The 18,838-nt window shown below is 34.5% G+C and overlaps 1 protein-coding gene across 7 annotated transcripts in view; it reads right to left on the bottom strand.

The window, feature by feature from the left end:
• Window positions 1-18,838, bottom strand: part of CAB39L (calcium binding protein 39 like) — a 96,352-nt gene that overhangs the window by 43,371 nt on the left and 34,143 nt on the right. For 6 of the 7 annotated variants that reach the window (XM_082365642.1, XM_082365648.1, XM_082365645.1 and 3 more), the window contains one exon: window positions 4,183-4,324. In XM_082365642.1, the coding sequence (XP_082221768.1) occupies window positions 4,183-4,293 (111 nt within the window). In that variant the 5' untranslated portion in view covers window positions 4,294-4,324. Of the gene's footprint in view, window positions 1-4,182; window positions 4,325-17,348; window positions 18,083-18,838 lie in introns of those variants that run through there. The other variant, XM_082365647.1, reaches the window with a different exon arrangement.

Genomic DNA, 18,838 nt, shown 5'->3' with positions numbered 1-18,838 from the left:
CACGTGGGATCTTAGTTCCCTGACCAGGGATCGAACCCACACCCCCTGCAGTGGAAGTGTGGAGTCTTAACCACTGGACCGCCAGGGAAGTCCCCATGAATGTCCTTAAATCATACTCATACTGAACTTTACTAGTAATTAATTATAAATTTAACTTATAAATTAAATTCAGTCCATTTTGAAGACTTATCAGTAGCTAGTAGTCTTTATTTAAATCATTTGTTAATGGTTTTCAACAAATCCCTATTATTCTGGTTTTTTTAATGGAGTAGGTACAAAATCATATATTGTCAAAACCCATAACCTTTGTCAATCCACTGATCCCTCACACATAACCATTATCTTTTTGTTATTTATGAAACTTAAAAAAAAAGCAAAAATTCTCATTACATTTTTAAAAATGTCCTCATATTTTATATGTTACTTTGCTTTTATTAATTCTTAAAAAAATTTTTTTTTAATTTATTTATTTTATTTTAGGCTGTGTTGGCTCTTTGTTGCTGCACGCGGGCTTTTCTCTAGTTGCCGCGAGCAGGGGCTACTCTTCGTTGTGGTGCGTGGACTTCTCATTGTGGTGGCTTCTCTTGTTGCGGAGCACGGGCTCCAGGCGCGCGGGCTTCAGTAGTTGTGTCTCTCGGGTTCTAGAGTGCAGGCTCAGCAGTTGTGGCGCACGGGCTTCAGTAGTTGTGTCTCTCGGGTTCTAGACTGCAGGCTCAGTAGTTGTGGCGCACGGGCTTAGTTAATCCGCGGCATGTGGGATCTTCTCAGACCAGGGCTCGAACCCATGTCCCCTGCATCGGCAGGCAGATTCTTAGCCACTGCACCACCAGGGAAGCCCTCATTACATTTTAAAGAATAATAGGAGAATACATAGAGGTAGAAAGTACATTAGTGAGTATTAGGGCCTGGGTAAGGGAGAACGAGGTGCTGAAAATGTTCTGAAATTAGATAGTGGTGATGGTCACACAACCTTGTGAATAAACTAATAACCACTGAATTGTACACTTTAAAATGGTGGATTATATGGTATCTTAATTATACTAAATAGAAAATTTTTTAAAAACAGGTGAAGATAAAGAAAGAAAGAAAGCAAGCAAGCATGGGATACCAAAAGGAAAAAAAAAAACAGGTGAAGAAAAAAAACAGGCCAATTAGTTAACAATTTGCTGAATGTTTTTAAAGAAATATAGTTTTATTACTTTCAAGTATTGTATTCTAATCATTATAATTGAAGAAGGAAATGAGGAGAATAAGGCAAAATAGTAAAAGTAACTCATAGTAGCATGACACTACTTAAAAAATTAATTTCCAGATACATTTTATGATATTGCTAAAGCAATCCTTAATTTATTAAAGGTTGGAAGTTCCTTAAATTGTGACATATATCCACAGAAGATTACTTTAAACATATATAGAGTTAAGAATAATTATAAAGCAAACACCCGTTTGACCATAAAAGAGGTCAAGAAATAGAACATTTTTAGCATCCCAGAAGTCACTTGAATGCCCCTTTTTCAGCTGGAAGTAAATCCTTTTATGTTTTTGATGACAATCATTTATTTACTTTTCTTTATAGTCTTCTCACCTATGTTTGTATCCCAAAACAACACAGTTTAGTTCTGCTGATTTGGAATAGTACCTGTACCCTCTCATGACTTGCTTCTTTCACTCAACACTGTATTTGGGAGGTTCATCCTTGCCGCTGCATGTAGCAGCAGTTCTTTAACATTCATTGCTCTATAGTATTCCATCAATGGCTGGACCACAACTTCTCACTTCTGCTGTTGATGGACATCAGGGTTGTTTCCACTGAGGGGTTACTATGAACAACAATGCTATGAACATTCTTGACACGCATCCTGGTGCATGTTTGCAAGAACATCTCTAGAGTTTATACTAGGAGGGGAACTGCAGGGTCTTAGAACATGTATATCTTCATATTTAACAGATAATATACTAAACTCATTTCCAAACACCAATTTATACTTTATCACTCATAGTGAATGAAAGTTCTTATTGCTCTCCACACTTGTCAACATTTAATACCATCAGACATTTTTCATTTTTGACAAGATAGTAGGAATGTAATACGAATTTATTGTTGTTCTAATTGGCCTTTTCCTGATCACTAATGAAAATTAGTGTCTTTTTATGTCTTTTCCTTTTTCCTCTCTTTTGTTATTTAGATTCACTTTTATATGAAGGTCATTTCTTCATTCTATTGAGCCAATATTTCGCTCAATATTACAAAGTACACTAGAAATAAAAATATATTTCTACATTCCTTACAAGATATAGGATAAAAAATATATTTCTACTTCATTACAAGAATACAATGTTGTATCATGCACTGGGACAGAAAGATACTATTAACTCAAGGGTATTTATTTTACAGATATCTTGAATCTTGCCATAAACTAGTCACTTTAGAGACAAATTATATATGTAGGATTCAATGTCCCTTGGAAGGAATAACTAAATTACTAAAAACCCCTTCCTCTGAGGAAGCCCTTCTTGGTAGGACTTTAAAACAATGTTAAAATGAGGCTGCACTGGGAATTCCCTGGCAGTCCAGTGGTTAGGACTCCATGTTTCCACTGCAGGGGGCGCGGGTTCGATCCCTGGTCAGAGAACTAAGATCCCACATGCTGCATGGTGTGCCAAAAAAAAAAAAAAAAAAAAAAGAGGCTGCACTGTAGTAGAAACTATCAGTTGATCTTTAAATATAAACTTTTTACCCTCCATGTCAGTATAATATTATACACCAGTATAACCCCTTAGATTTTTTTTTTCATTCTGAGTTTTTTTCCTTCCAGTTTTATTAAAATATAATTGCCATACAGCACTGTATAAATTTCAGGTGTACAGCATAATGATTTGACTTACATACATCATGAAATGATTATCACAATAAGTTTAGTGAACATCCATCATTGCATATAGATACAAAATTAAAGAAACAGAGAAGAAAAGAATATATTTTTCCTTGTGATGAGAATTCAGGATTTATTCTCTTAATAACTTCCATACATAACATACAGCAGTGTTACTTACATTTATCATGTTGTACCTTACACCCTAGTACCTACTTATCTTACAACTGGAAGTTTGTACCTTTTGACTGTCTACATCCAATTCCCTCTCCCCAATACCCCTGCCTCTGGTAACCACAAATCTGATCTCTTTTTCTGAGTTTCTTTGTTTGTTTTTGAAGTATAATTGACCTACAACACTGTTAGTTTCTGTTTTACAACATAGTGATTCAACATTTCTGTACATTTCAAAATGATCACCACAGGACTTCCCTGGTGTCCAGCGGTTAAGACTCTGAGCTCCAAATGCAGAGGGCCCGGGGTTTGATCCCTGGTCAGGGAACTGGATCCCGCATGCCACAACTAAGAGCCTGCATGCTGCAACTAAAAGATCCCGTGCACCGCAACGAAGATCCCGTGTGCCGCAACTAAGACCTGGCGCAGCCAAATAAATAAATAAATATTTAAAAAATATATATATAAAAAAACCCAAAATGATCACCACAATAAGTCTAGTTACGATATGTCACCATACAAAGGTATTACATAGTTGTTAACTATATTCTCTACACTGTACCTGTCACACCCATGCAACTGGAAGTTTGTACCTCAATCTCCCTCAGCAATTTCTTCCCCCTCCAACGCCAACCCACCTCCCCTCTGGCAACCACCTGTTTGTTCTCTGTATCTATAACTCTGTTTCTGCTTTATATTTGTTCATTTGTTTTGTTTTGTTTTTTAGATTCCACATATAAGTGAAATCACACAGTATTTGCCTTTCTCTGACTTATTTCTCTTAGCATAATGGACCTCTAGGTCCATCCATGTTGCTGCAAATGGCAAGATATCATTCTTGTTTGTGACTGAAATGGATTGGTGGTTGCCAGAGGCGGAGGGTGGGGTGTTACCCCTTAGTTTAAGTCTAGAGGGATCCAAGGTTGGTCATAGGCTCTAGAAAGTGAACGAAGAGTTCAAGACAACAGACTCAACAATTATCAGTTGCATAAAACCTGGAATCAATTTAAACGTACTTACAAAGACCCTACAAGTGCATCACAGACCATGTTTAGGATTCTTCATTAATCTTTTACATTGGCTTTTTTGGTCTATTCATGTATTTTAATAAAAATGTTATTATTTTAGCTTATACCTTATCTGTCTTTTTGTCTTGCTTTTCCAAAATGGCCATGTTGTCTTTCAGAATTTTCACGATTTCTGCTGGATTTTTGTGTGATTTACTAAACAAAGGCATTTTTTTCATCTATAGAAATCTCTTCTTCCAATGTGAAATGCTAAAAACAAACAAACAAATAAACAAAAATTATAATTCTTAACATGATTAAATTGTTATACCAAAATGTCTTATAAGTTTTCAATAACCAATTCAGTAATATGAAACATTAAAATCAGTCAAACTAAAACAAGTTTCATTGGGACTTCCCTGGTGGTCCAGCAGTTGAGACTCTGTGCTCCCAATGCAGGGGGCCCGGGTTCGATCCCTGGTCAGGGAACTAGATCCCACATGCCGCAACTAAAGATCCCACATGCCACAACTAAAGGTCCCGCATGCCACAACTAAAGATCCCACATATCAACTAAAGAATCTGCATGCTGCAACTAAAGATCCTGCGTACCAGAACTAAGACCCGGCGAAGCCAAATAAATAAATACATAAATATTTTTAAAAAAATAAAACAAGTTTCACCAAGTTTTGTGCCAAATTTAAATTAATATAAAATATTTTAAGAAAGATTATTTTTTAAAGTTTACCTAAAAGTTTTTATTCAAAGTTTAAAATCTTTCCTATAATAGAAATTCAAGATTTATGCAAGAATGGGAAAAGGAGTATTTTTAGAGAATAACCTGATATTTAAAACTGGATATTTTGACTAAAGAGAGTGATGAAGATGATGATGGTGATAATAATAATCATAGATAAAATAAAACATGTAAAACAAAAGTGGGATTAGGATCCACATACTTTGGTAAAGCAATATTTAAAAACATGCCACTCCATAGCAATCACAAAATTACAATGTAAAATTGTTTAGAATCTGTTTTTTATTTACTCTTCAAATATTCAGCTGGCCATACTCACTGATGAAATGAGGACTACCATGATGGGGGGTGAGGTGGGAGGGGAACAGGAAAATCAGTTCTTCTTTTTGAGAACATCTATTTACATAGAGCAGAGAAAGCCAAATATAGCTGTCATTGCCCTATTTACACTAAAAATGTGGTTTTTTTTTAGAAAAAAATCTAAAATTAAAGGCTCCAGTTAGTAGAGGCATATTCATTTACTTTACATTTATTAGCAAAAATATTTCAAACATTACAGAAATATGATGTAATAAATCAAAGGCTCCCATTAACCAGTCATCCAGGGGCAACAACTATTATCAGTTTTGATACATATTCCTCCTGAATTTTTTCTATGTATATAAAAATACATTTTTTAAAACCGAAATAGAATAAATACTAAATATAGTAGTTTTCAACTTTTCCCCACTTTTTATATCTTGAATATCATTCTATGAGTATATGTTTAGATGCACTACAATATTTTTATAGCAATATCCATTATACAGACATATTATGTAACTACTTCCAGTATTTGGTAATTTCTTATTAAATTATTATATAATTTATTTTACCAATACCTTTATTGATAGACTTTTGGGTTAATTCCATTTTTCCTCATATTTTTCTTATTAACAATGATGCAATTAATCAATAAAGAATATTACACACAAATGTACACAGCAGTTGATAGCAATACTCTAAGCAGTTATTCCTCTGGCATAACCTTGGCTATGGTTCTAAATATTTACTTCATCTCCCTAGACTCCTACTTCCCAAATCTGGTTCCCTAGGACTTCTGTCAAATCTCTGAGTTACCTTATACCCTTCCAAGAAATTTCTTCAGTATTTGTTGTTTGTGATCAAGAATAATGCTAACTGGCAGTCAACATACCTGCTAAACAAACAGGAGGTACTTAAACCCCCAAATTGTTCTGAGTTGGTAATTCATCCACTATGATTCAGAAATTATCACCCTTGTCTGCACGTCATTTGCTCTATCTGTAAAATGAGTGTTTTGTTTTTTAACTGTGAATTCACCTAGTCATATCATTTAACTCATATTTTTTTTCATCTCATTCACGAAGATACCAAGAAAAATTTTGCCAAATGCTCTGGGAAAGCCCAGATACATTATATTTATTTGTTAGTACCCGTTTAGTTACCTTATTTTATTTTTTAATACATCCCCATGACTTACTTATTTTGTAACCGGAAGTTTGTACCTTTTGACCCCCTTCACCCATTTCATCCACACCCCACCCACTGCCTCTGGCAACAACCAATTTGTTCTGTGTACTTATGAGCTTGGTTTTTGGTTTTTTTAGATTCCACATATAAGTGAGATCATACAGTATATGTCTTTTTCTGATTTATTTCACTTAGCATAATGCCCTCAAAGGCCCATCCATGTTGCCACAAATGGCAAGATTTCATTCTTTTTATGGCTGAATAATATTCCATTATACATACACACACACACACACACACACACACACACACACACACACACACACACACACATAGAACATATGCTTTATCTGTTCATCCATTGATGGGCACTTAGGTTGTTTCCGTATCTTGGCTATTGTAAATAATGCTGCAGTAAACATGAGGGTGCATATTTCTTTATGAATTAGCTTTTTCATGTTCCTTGGATAAGTACCCAGAAGTGGAATTGCTATATCATATGGTAGTTCTATTTTTAATTTTTTGAGGAACCTTTATACTGTAAGGGGGATTCTTAAAGAAAGATAGAGCATCATATTTTGAATTAGATAGGCCAAATACAGGGAGCTCTAGCATATTCATCACTGGTCCACACCCATTCTAACTCCATCAAGGCCAAAGATAAAGTGTGTAAGGTGGAGTCCTGAAAATGGTGCCTCCTTGGGATAAAGTGGTAGTAGTAATAAATTCTACGTCAGAGTTTTTAGAACACACGTTATATTTCAACAACACAAGAAGCAGGAACAGGAGAAGATGCCATGCTAAGTCCAACAGACTGACGCTAGGTGAATGCCTCCTGGGCACTGAAAACTGTGGTGAGGTTGCACACGTGAACCTGCCCTCCAGTGTTAGTGCTGACAGCAGGCCATGCAGCACGCAAATATCAGAGGACTGACATGGGCCTTATTGTACTTTTCCACTTTCCAAAGTAAGTGAACAGAATAAACAACAAATAAATAGGTTCTACTAAAAAAAAAAAAAAAGCACAAGCAAAGGGGAGAAATGCCCTGTGGACTTCGACAGGAAAGGTTACTTCCAAAATTAATTCTCTGTAGGAGATAGAATAGATATAATTGGTAAAATAAAAATTAAAAAAAGGAAGAGAAGAACTTAGACAAAAAGAGAGCTGGTCAAGATAAAAGATCAAAAACACATAATATACACACATATACAGAAACACCCCAAAATGCAGCATGGCAATCCAAATCTGCATACAGCAGAAATGACCCCACAGAAAATTGATTGAGGACAACCAAAACATACACAATTAGTTAGTCTATATTTATTCATTCAGAAAATATTTACTGAGCACCTGTAAGGTGTGAGGTGTTGCACTAGTAAATGTAAAATAAGCCTCAGAGGGTGCACAATGTCGTGGGAGACACAGCCACACAAAGGGTTCTGCCAGAATGCCAGAAAAGGTTAAACAAACTTAAATGATGGAGAAAAGGTACTCGGCGTGTGTTCGTGTGGATGTGTGTATAGTATACATTATGGAAATATGGAGAAGATACAGTGTTATATCCTATAAAAACGGGTATTACAACAATGAAAAGAGGTGGAGGAAGACAACAAATGCAAAAGGAACTAAAAAATGGAGAGAAGCAACAAAGATAAAACAGCTTAAGCAGAAAAAAAGATCTAAATGTCGTCATTTACAGGATTTTTCTAGTTGAGATTAATGATGAGACCCCAAATTCAGTGCCTTGTGGCTTTTAGAAGAAACCAACATTCTTCTCTTAAAGCTCATTCCTACAAAATGACTGTTAACAACAAAAAGGATAAAAATTAAGTTGTCTTTGGACTTCCATAAAACTACATGTCATAAAACCATGGAAAGAATCCACAGAGTTTTGAAAGGGAAAGTCTATAACCTCACAATTAAGTCTCTAGCCAACATATTTATGTGTGAATAGACAGTGTACACTTACTAAAATTTTTACAAAAAGATGAGATGGAGTCAAACCCACAAGAGTTCAAGAAAATAAATGCTAAAAGCCAGAAATAGTTCTTGAAAGGGAGCCTTGATATTGCTGGCAGAACATTTGGGAGGGTGTAAATCTACAATTCATTCATGTGGGAATAAAAATAAATAAGGATTCAACTAAGTAAGTTAAAAAGGAAACTGCCTCAAAAATCTCAAGAAAAGAATGCTGGAAATAACAATAGAATTAGACATAACTGAATCAGAAAAGTAAAAGAAAAAGAAAATCTCTGGTACTTTTTGGTGCCTGTTTTTTCTGGTGCTAGACCTGTCTGCTCTCCTTCCCACCCCACCCTACCAAAAGGGTGGGAACATGACCCAGGCGGGGCCAGAGTATTCCTTCCACTGCCCTGGCTACAGCAATTGGCTCACAACTGGATTGTGACACCATCAAGCTAATCAAAATGCTTCAACAGGACTTTTTCCCCTAGGTATTTTAATTTAATTTAGTTTAAATAAAATATTTAGGGCATCTAGAAGAAATAGAGAACAATGTAACAAGTTCCTGTATATTTACCACCCAGCTTAAAAAATAAAACAACTAAAGCAACACCCTTGGTACAATTTTCTGATCCCATTTCCCTCTGGTTCATACTGTACCTATTTATCATGTACCCTTACCTATACATGCTTTCACACTTCTACTAATATTACAGACAATATGTGATATTGTTGTGTATGCTTTAAAGCGTTATAGAAATGGTATTACATGGCCAGTTTCTTTTTTTCTCCCTCAACACTGTGTCTATGAGATTTATTTGTGTTAATACACAAATCTCATGTTTATCTTACGTGCTGTATAGCAGCCCACTGTATGACTATACCACAATTTATTTATCAGTTCTCCGAGTTCTAATTGTTTTCGATTGTTTATTATTACACGCATAATCATAACACAGATTCTTTTGCCGGTCTACTTATACATTTGTATGAGAATTTCTCTAGGGCAGTGGTTTCAACTTTTTAGAGTGACTTGTAGTAAGAAATGCATTTTATATTGTGATCCAGAGCAAAGGAATGTATAAATGATTGTATAATTGTTTCATGAAACAATACTTGACCTCTGGATAGATTCCATTCTGTTCTATCTGTTCTATCCTACATTAATTTTTTAAAAAGTGCTGATCATTATCCATTAATTCACTACCGGCTAATTAGTATGCAAGATGTCATTACAGGGGGAAACTAGATGAAGGGTATACAGGATCTCTCTGTATTGTTTCTTATAACTGCATGTGAATCTTTAGTTATCTCAAAATAAAAAGTTAAAAATAAAGAATCCATCACTATGGAAAATCGACAGTGATAATCCAACGTAAGGATAATTACTGTTCCTGAAGTAGAGAACGAACATATGAAAGATGTACTTAAAGATGTACAAGATGTGTCTATTTGTCTACTCAGTCCTTCAGCAAGCCACCCTTTTTTTTTTTTTTTTATAAAGTGCTGTATGTTTGGGGTTTTTGGTTTTTGTTTTTCTTTTTAAACTTTGGGTTTATTTATTTATTTACTTATTTATTTATGGCTGTGTTGGGTCTTCGTTTCTGTGCAAGGGCTTTCTCTAGTTGCGGCAAGTGGGGGCCACTCTTCATCGCGGTGCGCGGGCCTCTCACTATCACGGCCTCTCTGGTTGCGGAGCACAGGCTCCAGATGCGCAGGCTCAGTAATTGTGGCTCACGGGCCCAGTTGCTCTGCGGCATGTGGGATCTTCCCAGACCAGGGCTCGAACCCGTGTCCCCTGCATTGGCAGGCAGATTCTCAACCACTGCGCCACCAGGGAAGCCCAAGCCACCCTTTTAATTGTATACAGCCACAGAACTACTTCTGGAATGTGGCTCAGCTAATGTTAATGGTATTATCTGAATGAGATTTGTGATACATCTAAAATTTTTTCATCTTGATGTTTTTCTGTATTATCTATAATGCGCACATTTCTTCTTTCCTGAAATATAAATAGAACAGTGGGGAATAAACCCATGTAACTCAGAAAAGAACTGAATAGAAAAACCTATTTTGGTTTTGAATGCAAAAACTGAATATTATTAAAATGTCAATAATCCTAAAGTCCATAATTTGATACAAGTCCAGTCACAAGTCCAAAAAAGTTTTTAGTAACTAAATTAAGCCAAGAATACCAAAAAAAACTCACAAGGATAACGAGTTTTAAAAAGGAAGGTTTCTTACGAGGGAATGAAATTAAAAGTGTTATCAAGTGCTATAAGTGAAACAGTGACACAAGAAAAACAGACCAATGGAACAAAAGAGGCCAGATACAGATGTTACTATAAGTGACTTTCAAACTTCTGGATGTAAAATAATGTCTCCAATTTTAGAAGTGATGAAATAAATCTCAAAAAAAAAAAAAGACTGACAAATCAGTTAATATAAATATGTTACAAATCTAATAAATTGTTTTCAAATTTTATGGATAAAATAATAAAAACATTGTAGGCAAACAACAAATAAGAGAATTCTGTGACATGAATATGAAAGACAGAGGGCTAATATCATTATAAAAGGAGATCTATGACAAATAAGAAAATCATTAAGAAATAATGCATAGATATTAGAAAACTGCAAAGGAGGAAATACAGTTAAACACATAGTAAATGTTTATTCTCTATAATGGAAAAATGCAAACTTAAAGTGAAGGACTATTTTGCCCATCATATAACAAAGTTTTTTGTTGTTGTTTTGAGAAAATTCAATCCTATTTATGGTGAGATGCAACAGGCCCTCTCTTTTCTTACTGGTGGGAGTATAAATTGGACAATAATTTGGCAATATGGATCTAGAGCCTTTAACTATTCACAACCTCTGACTTTAGTAATTCTGCTTCTATCAATCTGTCCTAAGAAAATAAACTAATAAAGGTTACCTTTATAACTTTTTTTTCCACATTTTAACATCTCTAAAATGTGCATGTGTCTTACAATTGATGGGACCTTACACTAACGGGCAGGGGTTTTTTTTGTTTTTGTTTTTTTTCTTTCTTAGTGGTACAAGAGTATATGCCTTACAACCAATGGCTTCTTAGATTTGATGAAATATAGTATATGGCTATGAAAATGTTTACAAAGAATGTGAAATAAAACATACATGTTAAAAAAACACCATCCCATAATATAGAGCATAACTACAACTATGTAAAAGCAAACAAAACCACAAATACACAGAACCTATGCATAGAAAAAATAATTTTAAAAAGTTAACAGTGATTGCCTCTGGGTAGTTGGCTTATAAATACTTAGTTTTCTTCTTCCTTCAAATTTTCTCTTTTGTCCCCAAACTTTGTTCAATAGATCATGCAAATGTTTTTACAATGGAAACACCTTCTCATAAATAATACTTTTAATGACTAAATAACCATTTTTTAAAGTTCAAACTGTGGAATATCTGATCATCATGTCTTTTCAAAGCACTAGTCAAACAAATATGATTTCTGTTACTTTGGCTATGAAATTTCATTAAGAGTAGCACTTGGCTCAGATTCTGGAGAGAAAGCCAAAAAAAATTCTTCAGCTCTGCTCCCAGGGAACTCAGGCCCTGTAGATTTTTAGTAGATTTTGGCAGCTTGGCAGCATTCCCTTTCCTAAGACACAGTAGAATATTTCATATTCCTAACTTATGTGTGAGCGCCTCTAAAGATGACCCAAAGTCAATCACTCAAATGCCTCATCTGAACATGTTCAGTGACGTAAGTGGAGAGGAGTGTGTTTGAAGGGGGATGGGGAAAGGGAAGCTAGGAGAAGAGGTCATTTGGGGCATTAAATACCCTCACTGTTATCCCTTAAAGTATTTTAAAGGGGAATAAATGTCTATCTGTAGGTGGCTAATGAGTATCTCTAGGCCTTTATGTCTAACTTCCAAATGTGCTGTTCAATAATAGTTTTCATTTCAAAGATTTTCCACGAAAGCTTAAGGGAGTGGGAAATTTATCATTGAAGACAAGAGAAGTCTCAAGATTTCCATAGGTAAAACCATAAAAAGCATAACCAAACTGCTAACTCACTGTAAGAAAGTCAGCTCAAAAATGAGCCTTGTTTTCCTTCATATAGGTTATTTTACAATGAAGAATAAGTAAGAAAGGAACATTTCCAAAAGTCTTTCATAGAGCTTGCTAATTTAAACTTAGTCACAGTTACCTTCGCTCAAACTAAAAAAATTAAACCATCACATTAAAATAAATTTCAGGAAAGTTCAGAAATTACCATTCCTTTATCTTTTATTCCAAATAGGACTCACAGATAGAAATAATGCAATCAAAAAGTACACCTATGGCAAATAATTGGGCCAATAAGATTCATTTTTAAAAATCAATGGAATGGGGGCTTCCCTGGTGGCGGAGTGGTTGAGAATCTGCCTGCCAATACAGGGGACACGGGTTCGAGCCCTGGTCTGGGAAGATCCCACATGCTGCGGAGCAACTAGGCCCGTGAGCCACAATTACTGAGCCTACGTGTCTGGAGCCTGTGCTCCGCAACAAGAGAGGCCGCCATAGTGAGAGGCCCGCGCACCACGATGAAGAGTGGTCCCCACTTGCCGCAACTAGAGAAAGCCCTCGCACAGAAACGAAGACCCAACACGGCCATAAATAAATAAATAAATTAAAAAAAAAAAATCAATGGGATGGAGATTATATGAGTACATGTATTTGTCAATATTCAGTGAACTGTTCTCTTAAAATGGGTACATTTCATTGAATGTAAATCTTAAAATAAAAAAAAGTACACCTAAAAGTTCTACTGTATTTGTTGCATCCCAAATAGGCCTCTTCCCACCACAAAATCACTGATTACTTTCACAGATATAATAAATTACAAAGCATATCATTATTATTATATATGTTATGATATCAAATCCATTATAAAACATATTACATATGTCAAAATACCTTCCAATCAATGCCCGCTATCCCTCAACCATTCCATTTTAAAATATACTTCCTAGATGTAATTAGAAGACACCACAACTGCATTTTGTACTTGAAAACCTATAGAAACAAGTGAAAATCACTGGACAAATTATAAATAAGAACTTTCACTGATCATCCTTTTTCTCAGTTCAAAATGACTAAGAATGAACCCGTTTTTATAAGTTTTGTTAACAGAGTTTGAGGGAGCACCATTTTCAAAAATGAACAATTTACATAGAAATGAAAAACTTGTAAGAAATGTTTTATGCACCCTTACTCATTTGGAAGCCTTGATCAGACTTACATCAGAATAAAAACTCTTTTACAAGAAAAAACCCATGTCCTTGGGAATTGCTCCTTAATTCTAATGTATTGTAACCACTGAAACAATTTAAAAATAGAACTAGTTTATGAAATTAGGAAGACATACAACTACCATTTTATTATTATAAATATTAACCTACTAGACTACTGTTCCAGGAAAAACAACCAGAAACTTCATTCACAGTAATGTTTCTGTTGACAGCTCCAGTCATTTGTTGGAGTTAAAATTTTCTACATCTATTAGCTAATAAAGATTGTCAATGGATAATAATCTTACATTTGAATTTCATAATCTCAATTTATAGCAGAGATCTGAAGCTAGGTCAGTATTCTCAAAGACTAGGAAGTGTAATCAAAGCATCAGTTCTCACTGAAATTCACAAATGGCTATTTTTCACAACAGAATTATCAAGGGAAACTTGTAATTCTTTTTTTTGGGGGGGGTGTCTTTCTTGTAAGCACATACATATACAAAATAATCATCAAATTTTGGTTAGATACTGTTACTGGTATTAAGGCAAAGTTTATAGTTACAGTGTGAAATACAACCATTTAATAGCTTCAGTAAGCCCTGTGCCTATCTATGAACTCTCAATCTATAAAACATTAACATGGGATAGTAAAGATGAATGTCATTTAGCTGAAGTTATCTCTCATCCTATAGACTTCCAGGATTGTAAAGTTCTTCTGGATGGGTAAGTTAATAGATCTCTCATCCTTCCACAGCTGGAAGAGACTAGATGAGTTTCTGCTGGAAATTTAAGACATATAAGTCATAAAATTAAAATATTTATTATTTCATTTAGAAGCAGTAAAGATTTCATCTTAAACCAACTATTTTAATTACCAGTGGAACACTAAGTATGTCCATAATTAAAAAGCATGCTAATATAGATTTTTTCCTTGTTAAGGGAATCTCAGCTAAATATTACCTTTAAGCTGCATTATAAATCTATACATGCATGTACACAGACATCCATACCTCAGAAATGGAAAACTGTCCAAACTATTCCACATTATTTCATTCAGTCATTCAACAAATATTTATTAAGCACCTATTATATGCCACTTGGGACTACTCAAAATCATTACTTTTAAAATATGATTTGAAATAGAACATAGAAAGTATTTTTTGATCAAATGGAAAGGTTTTTCTGCCACTAAAAATTATCTAAGTATAATCTGCATTCATTGTATTGTTTATTTCATTACATTATGTTTACTGCAGTACTAACTTTAACATTTTATATCTTGGTCTTTTAGAGAGACTTTTTAAAAAAAAATTGAATTATAGCTGATTTACAATATTGTGTTGGTTTCAGGTATACAGCAAAGTGATTCAGTTATATCTATATATATATTTTTTCCAGATTATTATCCATTATTGTAGAGAAACTTTTAGGGCCAGTGTAACTAAACTTAATTTGGATAGACCTAATTTGAGTTTTCCGAATAGGCCACACTTCTCCATATGGGTCCTAGTACACATATGCAAATACATAATTCTTCTGAGTTAAAGTTGACACCTTACTTCAGAATGTCCCATGTACTCAAGATACCAAGCTTGTAAATTGCCTCCCCTCATCACCATCCCTGCTCATTCAGGATTACCCCCAAGTTACACCACAGTCTTCTCTTTTTCTCTTAACAGTTAGGCCTATTCTGTACTACTATTGCTTTGTTTGTTTCTTAAAATTCAATTCTTGACAGGCCCTCTCTTTCTCGTAATGAAAACTGTGTGCCCCTAAACCCCTTTCCTTTTTGGGGTACCTTGGAAAAACTACTCAGTTCCATTTTTGTAAACCAAAGAAAGAGTTCAGTCCCTATCTGGTAACTATTTATTAGGTAACTACTTATATGCCAGACACTGGGCTAGATCTCAGAAATGGCTGATAAGCATAAAAGCAATGGCTAGAAATATTCCTGTAGCAAGGAAAAGAAAAATCACTGATTTTAATATAAGATTAGATCTCATAAACAGTGCAATTAATCTTGGAAGCTCATAAAAATACCTAGAAATGCTGTTTTATAAACATACTGCTTTTCTTCAAGTATTAATATTTAGGAAAAATAATGTCTTATTCAACCTGTAATTGTTTTTATATTTAGTTTCATCACTGTAATTGATTTTCTAATATTTTTCAGGGTGGCGATGGTTTTTCTATTGTGTAAGTGAAATATAAACTTAGGCTATAATAAACACCAAGCAATCATTATTTGTTAAATTGTTTCCCAGAGAAGATGGTTCCCAAATTCCCAACAACCCACTCACAGATAAACTTCTAAGGTACAAAACACTTGGAAATTGGGGATGGCTTATTTTTTATTTCTATATTTACAATCCTATAGGCTTAAGAAATGGTGCCACTACTAAGATAATATCAATGAATTACTAGTTTAAAATAAAAAATTATTCGGAAGATTGTGAAGCTATGTGCAAATCTTCCATCAGTTTAAGGACTGAGTGTGGGAAATTCTGTAAAGAAGTAAAATTTGGTTTGTGATATAATCTCTATTGTATTTACTTTTGACTTCAAGTATAAGATACTAGTCCTGAAAAGGTTTTCACAGACAAGCTGAGTTTCTTTTTATACACTGGTCAATAAGTTAAAAAAACTCCACAAAACAAAACCTGTTCTACAGGCTTCTGCACACATACAGGAAATATTAGAGAAAGTACAGTCATTTTACATTATATCTAGAGTACAAACCCTTTTAACAGGTTCATTGACACCCTGCTTAAGTTTTCATTTCTGCTAAGTTGTTCTGCCTTAAAGGACTCACTTGAATCAATAACTAAGGACATCTTTTTTGAGGCTGGCAAACTAGAAACATTGCTTAGAATGATGCATCTTTAAGCAATGACTCACTTTTGCAGCTAACAATATCTACTTCCTTCTTACACAGAAGAATGATTACATGCCTTCCATCGATGCCTTTAAAAAAACATATAAAATTAGCATACAATCTCCCATGTTAAGATTGTACAAATGAAGTTTTTATTGGAATGTGAATATATATTTTAAGAGTTTTTTCTTTTTTCTCTTCTCTATTGCTTACATACATATATGCATCTGGTTAAAATAGTTCTTCAGCAGAACAACAATATTATATAAGAGTTTGGTGCCAGCTATAAGAACAAAATAACTGCCTTATTCCTTAATTTGAAATGTGCATTCATTTTGTATCAAATGGTAAATTTGATATGTAAATTGTGTAATTTTTATTTTCACTCCAGAACTTTGAAAAAAATCATGTGTCACTTATTGGATCTAACAGAAGCATTCAACATTCAAATTACATATCCCTTTATTTAATGGCATCATTAACATTTCTAATTGAATTATGAGGGAATGCTGTAATTTATAATATTGATAATATCAAACATCACAATGATTATTTTAAATTTACTGAAAATAGACGGAACGAGGTAACTTTTGAATTTTTATTCAGTTGAAAGAGAAACATGAAAAATGGTATCCTGCCACTATTTTATTTTTGGAAACTCTTTGTAAATAAAAACCCATTTCCAAAATAAGATATTCCATGGACACGGAATAGTTGGTAACGATTCAAGTGCCTCAGGCAACAGAGAAGTATTGTTTTGTAGTTGTTTTTTAAAACCTCTCCTAGTAACAGCAGTTTATCATGCACAAAGAAACAAGGTAACAGCACAGTTTAAAATGAAAATATAAGCAATAACGGTAAAACCTCAACTAAACTAAAGGTTATCATATTAACTCCATCTCTGTGAACTGTTATAGGTAACCTGGTTGATACTCACCAAACGTTACAGAAAAGCCCAGGCTCGCCTAAGCAATGAAAAGTAGACACGTGGTGAGGTGCTGAAGACAGCTCTCTCTGGGGCTCAAAGCACTTTAGATGAAGTAGCCTTTATCTTCCATTTAATAGAGGGTGCCTTCTATTACCAAAGCGTGGCAGAGAAGAGTTTCCACAACCCTGTCTTGACTTTCTGTCTGCCTCTTTGAAGAGTAAGTTACCACCGGAAAAAGTTAGCAGAAAATGATCACTGAACACTCACACAAGGCAGCTGTAAATTTCCACTCTCCTTGCCTGCTCTCAGATTCCAAGCCTTGCTTGTCTCTTAATCTGTCACAGGCAGTTCTGTTTCTGGTCAAACCAGCTTGCTTATGCGTTCTCCTCTCCTCCTCTAATGCACTCTTTTAGATACATACCACACAGTCACAGCTCCCTCTTTTTCTTCCTCCTTCCCAATCATGCAATGTCACAAGAATGTGTGTAAAGCAATTAAGTTGAGGCAAATTTAATTCTTGGCCAAAGGAAAAAAAAAAAGAGTCTAGGGATAAACAAAAATTTTTTTCTCATCACATTTATTCCTTTTAAGTCCTATACTTGTTCATGCATGGTTTTGTCAACAAATTAAACTGGCCTGACCATCTTGTTTAAAAATTTAAACAAAGGCATGTTGATAGTGATAATAACAGATTCATTTGCTAATATGTTAGTTCCCCAGGGAAGATGCTATTCCCAATCATAATAAGAAAGTGTAGCAAGTAAATACACAAGTATTATTAATTGAATCTTGAGATTTTAAAAAGCAAGGGAGGCGGGGGCGGTGGGGGGGGTGGTTGGCATTGGCACAATGGATAATGCCTCTGACTATGGATCAGAAGATTATTCTAAAAAGCAAGGGAGATGTTAGAATGAGTATTCATAATTTAATTTCAGTGTAATTTTGTGAAAACTTAAGTTTTTAAAAAATACGGTATATTTTGAAACTTAGAATCAATTTAGTTATAAAAAGGAAATTATAAAGAACATAGAGAAATATTAACACCAAAACTATTAAATGGAGCAGCTTACACCATTTATGTGCAAACCAAATGTAACTATTTGGTGTAGAATGTCTCCCCCTCCCTCCCCACCCCATCACACACAAGCACTATTTGTCAGGATATGTAATACCTCTTCAATGAGAATTTTAAAAGCTAAAGTTTTCAAAAAACATTTTTTCATTAATATACATGTATAATTATAGAGTAAAATTTCTTAAAATTATGGATCTTTCTGCAAGGTTTGAGGATGAGGAATTAGGTAGAAGGCTGAGTGGGATGGCTAGTGAAAGGCTTAGATGGCCTTTATTAGATTCTTTGGAGTTAAAAGGTAAGCTTGGAATACATGCTAGCTCTGTGAGGATGCTAGTCAGAGCCTGCTTTGGGGTTTTCTTTTTTTAACTAATTAATTAATTAATTAACTTATTTTTGGTGTTGGGTCTTTGTTGCTGTGTGTGGG

Source organism: Balaenoptera borealis, assembly GCF_965194805.1.
Source record: "Balaenoptera borealis genome assembly, chromosome: 18".
Taxonomy (NCBI): domain Eukaryota; kingdom Metazoa; phylum Chordata; class Mammalia; order Artiodactyla; family Balaenopteridae; genus Balaenoptera; species Balaenoptera borealis.
The sequence above is the reverse complement of the archived record's forward strand: the minus strand, read 5'-3'. Positions and strand labels throughout refer to the sequence as shown.